This window comes from Morone saxatilis, unplaced genomic scaffold (genome assembly GCF_004916995.1).
Source record: "Morone saxatilis isolate NCDOM2014 unplaced genomic scaffold, NCSU_SB_2.0 Contig5, whole genome shotgun sequence".
NCBI classification, from domain to species: Eukaryota; Metazoa; Chordata; class Actinopteri; family Moronidae; genus Morone; species Morone saxatilis.
The window spans coordinates 6,879,654-6,885,245 of NW_023340095.1; the positions used below are offsets into that span (position 1 = coordinate 6,879,654).

The following is a 5,592-nucleotide window of genomic DNA, read 5'->3' on the forward strand; positions in this document are numbered from 1 at the left end:
CACACACACACACACTGAACTGACTAGATTTTAAAGCACACATCATTTGTGATGTTCTGAAATTGTTCTTCACACACATGAGTCTTTGCACTCAGTAATTAAAGGTTCCAGTTTTAACCTGAAACCAACTGGGGTGATCAATGTGGGCACTTATCATCAAATGTAAAAAAAAAAAACATCTACAAGTCATAAAAGTCTTAATATACTACTTGAGTGGTCAAGAAATTCAGTGTCACTGAGGCCCAGTCTTCTTAAACATACCCATACATATATTTTGTGGGTGTTTAAACAAAAGCGGTCCTGTAGCCAGCATTTTAGGTCCCGACCCAGACTTTGAAAGCAAGAGATCCAGTAGCATAATCTTTCTAAGCCCTCTTTATCTGCTTTCAGACTGGGCTATTTGAGGAGGAAGGAGCGAAAAAGAAAAAGACAAAAGAGAAGTTGGATGGTGATCAGCTCTGCATTTCATTCAGGTGGGATCAGCAGTTTGCTGGGCAAAGTAATAGAGTGAGAAATGGAGGAAAAGGAGAGGAGGGGAGAGGAGAAAAAGGAGGAAAAACTGAAAACAAAGGCAAGGATATAAGGAAAGAAAAAGCATAGTTAAAAGGAAAGTAGAGAAGCAGAGAGGAGGGAGGAGCAAAACATAGAAAAGGGCAGTGGAGGGGAACAAGAAAAAGTAAAGAGATGGAAGAAGAGAGTCTCCTTGTATGGTGTTGAATGCAAACAGAGAGAGAGAGCTTACATGGATGAGGAGCGAGTGTGCTGTTCTCTACAAGCAGATAGTAGTGAGGGTCGGACTGAGTAAACGTTAAAGACAGGAGAAGCGAGTTCTGCTTAGTTCTTTTAGTTCTACCAATAACGAGAGAAAAAGACCCCATGGAGACTGTTTCAATGTGTCTGAGCAGGTCAACCATGACCTTCGTTCCTATGTCATCTTTTAACTTGTTAACCATGTGAGCAATGAAAAATGAACACTTAATTCACAGTGGGTCTGTGCACACAAGGCACAGTCATGCACTCCTGAGACTGTGTTGCATAAATGTATACCAGTGACAGATCAGACACAACATGGTGCACACCATTAGCCAGTCTGTAGAATGTGCAGATACACCCCCAGTGTTACAATTGCACATGTTGCTATTGTAGTCTGCCAATGTGGATGTTGTAGCAAATAATCCTGTGTTAGGCTACTACTTTTCTATGTAGTGGGAAATGTAATTTTCTCACTGAGGAAAATACCAAACTACATAATCAAGAGTATCAGCCCAGCATGCGGGGACTCATGCTGGAACAATGCAGTGGATCCATTCCATCAGGTTGCAAGGTTGTCTCCATAAGTTTCTACTTTAAGATATACACCCTGAGTAAGTCTTCGGAAATTCGTAAATAGTTATGTGAATATATTGTACAAAGTTCTATGCATTTAAGAGTTTGTTTTGGGAATTATGTAATAGCTCAAGGGTCAGTTTTCTGTCAGAATAAGTGTGGTTTATGTCCATTTAGCTGTATGTAACATATGTTATAAACTAACAAGGTCACTCGAGGGCCAGTGCAGTGCTGCGAGCTGAGCTTAGCAACAAGCAGAAAGCACAGACATGTTGCACAGAGAGTAGAAAATTAACAGGAAGTAGAACTTACTGGTTATGCCAGGAGTTAAGGCAGGGAAAGGCTCTGCAAGAGAGAGAGAAGAGAGAAATGTTATTGATGATGATTAGTAGCTGATAAGATGACGCGATGAAGGGCCTATCTCATAAGAGCATTGATGTAATTTAGCGACGCTGCCCCCGGACTTTGGATTTCAGCATCAGTTGTTGTTTAAGTTTTCTATAGTCTGTTTGTTTATACTTAATATTATATATATTGAAGTAATATAATGCTATTTGGTCAATCTCATCTAAAGAGTTTCAATGTAAAATTGGTGCTTATATCATTATAGAGCAGCCTATATAAGAGGATAGTAAGCAATCACTATTCTCTACAGGTATTGGTGTCAGTATCACTCCATAAGAAATGAGCTAAACCACAAAGATAAAATAAGATGATTAATACATGATTTTGAATAAATATATGTATTCCTTTCTAAAGTGTCCCTATGAAATGCACAACCAAATATATCATCTTTTGGGTTTGCATAGTCTCCGTGTACTGTGGCATATATCTCCATGATTAAATTGACACAGCACAACTGTACTGCTGATGATTGTTAACAGAAATGCATTTTAATACAGCTGAATTGCAAAATTGCAAGACGCTGCACTTTTTGCGAAGGCACTTGTTACTCCTTTTTGAGAAAATCAATAAAGATTTGTTGAGTCCCAAGATGGTGCAGTACAGATGGTGGAGTCTAAAGGCCCATAAATCTTCCTGGATGACAGTCATTTTTACAAAATGGAAAGAAAATAAAGAGAGGGAGACAAAAGTGTAGGCTGACAGGGGTCAGAAGACAGGAAGTGTGTCCTCCCTGAATGCCTCTCTTGTGTGTCTGTCATTTCTAAATTGCTCTCACTTTATTATTTTTGCCTTGTCATTCTATGACTCTTTACTGTGATTGCTCTCAAACTCTCTTTTTCTAAGGTGAGGCCCAACCTGTTCATGGTAGCAGACATGTTGGGTAGAGAAAAAGTGGGTGGATGGAAGATGGGTGTGAAAAGAGTGAGGGAAGTGTGAAGAGAAGGGAAATAGAGGAATGGGAAGGAAGGGTGGAGGTAAGTTAAAGGGTCATGGGAACAGGGACTGAAATTTACTGCTGTTTATTATTTGCCGGAGGACATGACATCTATTAGAAAAGTGAGAGGGAGAAAGAAGATGGAGACCAGAAGAAAAAAAACAGAGGGAAAACAAAGAGAGAAATGCAGCACAAGTAAAGAAAGTTGCAGCAGTGAGTGGAGAGAAAATGGATGAAAGTAATTATAACATAAGATGAGGGAATAATGAGAAAAAACGATCAACCGAAAATGGTGGTGTGCCAAACATGAAATATTGGTAATAATCTACAAAACACTAATCACCTATATCCAATGACAGAGAGTCCTCCCAAAAATACTGAGGGCAATAACACTATTTAATTTAAGGCTTATCAATCGGGTACCCCAGCAGTTTGCTATTTCACTTCTGTAAAGTTAGGGGACCTGTGAGAAACAAATCAATATAAAAATGGGCAAAATTGAAGCAGGAGAGGCCAAGATTCGTTAAGTTCCTAGACTGAGTCAGCTAAAAAAAAAACAATCCTACAATTCCCACAATGATAGCTGATCAGATCCCTGATGGAATCGTTAGTGTAATATTTTGAAACTTGATAAAGCTCCTTCAGAGCCACAGACTAAGGCTAAGTAGAACTCCTTGTGATTAGTAAAATTATCTTTATGTGTTAAATCTCTACAATTCCCTTTTAACAAAATCTACAACAAATTTACTTTCAGTCTAATTAAAACACACCATCAGCCTGTGAGGTGACTAAAAGAACAACTGGAGACCTCACCGTGATTTTATTGTGATGGATACAAATTTAAATGTAAAAGAAGTAGGACAGAGATAAGACAAATTAACAATTTGTCTCACAGGGTTGAAAGAGAAGCAGTGGTACACTGGGAAGCCCGTTTAGAGGAATGTGTGTCTTCATATGTCATGGTTATTAATTTAAAACAACTGTTGTGGTTTTTTACATGTCATGGTGCATTATGTTTCGGTGTATGTGTATGTGTGTGTGGCAATATGTGTGGTCATATCAGGCTAACTATTTCTGTCCTGCTGTGCTGAGTATAGTGGTGCTTTGCTACATTAAATGATAACAATATTCCCATTACTTTAAATGACAGAGAGAGTGTGTGTGTGTGTGTGTGTGTGTGTGTGCGTGGGTGAGTGGAAATGATGTTTGTCAAACAAGGGAAATGTGAAAATTTTAAAAACATAATCCTGTGTCTAGTCTTTGTGTTATAAGTAAGTCTGCATTCTTCTGTACCAGTAATAACAAAGCATGAATAATTGCAGCCAATAGTTATTCATAGGAGTCCAGCTTGTGTCTGTCTGTCTGTCTCACAAATTTTTTGGCCCTCTATGGCCCAGTGACAGCCCTGACTGCATGGAGGACAAGGCTAGAGACTGAGAGGAAGAATGAGAAGGATCATAAAACAGTTGGATGCTGTGGCATAGGAAAAGACTGAAGGAGATAGAGAGAGGGAGATATGAAAGATAGATTAGAATCCATGCCCAAAGGCCGTTTGTGGCCTACTTTCTTTTTTTATATATATATTTTCTCCTTTTTTATGTGTGTGTGTCTGTGTGTGTGTGTGTAAACGAGAAACATTATGAGTTTTTCCCTTCTCTCTCTTTCAACCGGTCTCTGGTGAAAACATAGCATAAATGGTCTGGCAGGAAGGAGTGAGAGAATCAGACAGACAGATAGACACTGAATGACTGAATGAAGCCTCAACTCCACTGATAAATGGGCAGACAGTTGTAGACGGACAGACAGGTTATGGGACTTACGTGTACACTGCTCCAGCTCGATACTGCTGCTCATGTGGATGTTATCTATCCTGATGTGGCCTCTGGTCGGGTGATCAAAGAAACCCTCAAACACCACCTAGATGATAGAAGAAGAGATATTACAATAGGCTCTTTCTTTATTAAACATAGTTAGTCCAGCAGTCAGTTCAAAAACAACACTTACCTGATACTCCTTTGGGCTTTGGGGCAGGATGGTGCGGCCCTCCCTCCAGTGAGAACCCTGGTCTCCTTTTAGAGCCCATAGCAATGTCTCCTCCTGGTCACTGTCCCTCAGCAGGACCCTCAGGCTCCCCAGTGCCTCGCCCTGGAGCTGGTAGTAGAAGAGGAGGCAGAGCGGGCCTTGCTCCGGCCCCACCTCAGGGCTCAGCAGCCGGGCTCGCTTGCGCTGGGTGTGGGCGCCTGCATCCAGGTGGAGGTAGTTCCCTGAGAAATCTGGAGGAAAGAAAGACGCAGAAGAAGAGAAGTGGCAGATGCTGCATTATTGTAAGATCAGTAATGTATTTCATATTAATAAGTTGCAACAAATGATAAATGAGTGCCCTTTAAACTGATACATCATCACTCTTTTCAGCGTAGTGTTGTAAATATGAAGCCACATATATGGTTTTCTCTGCGCTATTTGCATTTTAGTCATTTAATGGATTCCATTTTAATGAGTTTTATGATTTGTGACAGTGCTGGTGCAGACAGTCACTCCAGGCCCAACATACAGCATGATGCAGTAGTGCAGTGGGATGTGGTTGCTTAGAGTTTAAGACATTACCCCCATCATTCTGTGGTATGAGGCTTAACCGCAAATGAGACTGCCATTTCATCATGGCCGCTAATGGCTATAGATACAAATGAACACACACATATGCACACACTAACACACGTGCACACACAAAGACCCTGCTAAACAGCCCTACTCACTGAATGCTGACACCTCGTTCTGTTGCTCTGCCTGTTTTTGCTACTTAGTCAGCACAGCCATCATACCAATACACTCACAATGCTTGTGCATGTGTAGTGTATCTTTGTGTGTGTGCATATACTTCCTCAACACACACACACACACACACACATACACACACACACACAATCAGT

General features: G+C 40.6%; 1 protein-coding gene across 3 annotated transcripts in view; it reads right to left on the reverse strand.

Moving 5' to 3' along the window:
- Positions 1 to 5,592, reverse strand: part of LOC118338994 (neuropilin-2-like) — an 87,860-nt gene that overhangs the window by 11,823 nt on the left and 70,445 nt on the right. For 2 of the 3 annotated variants that reach the window (XM_035676494.1, XM_035676495.1), the window contains exons 14-16: positions 4,670 to 4,938; positions 4,486 to 4,582; positions 1,639 to 1,671 (exon numbers count right to left, since the gene is read on the reverse strand). In XM_035676494.1, coding sequence (XP_035532387.1) covers positions 1,639 to 1,671; positions 4,486 to 4,582; positions 4,670 to 4,938 — 399 coding nt within the window. The remainder of the gene's footprint in view (positions 1 to 1,638; positions 1,672 to 4,485; positions 4,583 to 4,669; positions 4,939 to 5,592) is intronic. The other variant, XM_035676496.1, reaches the window with a different exon arrangement.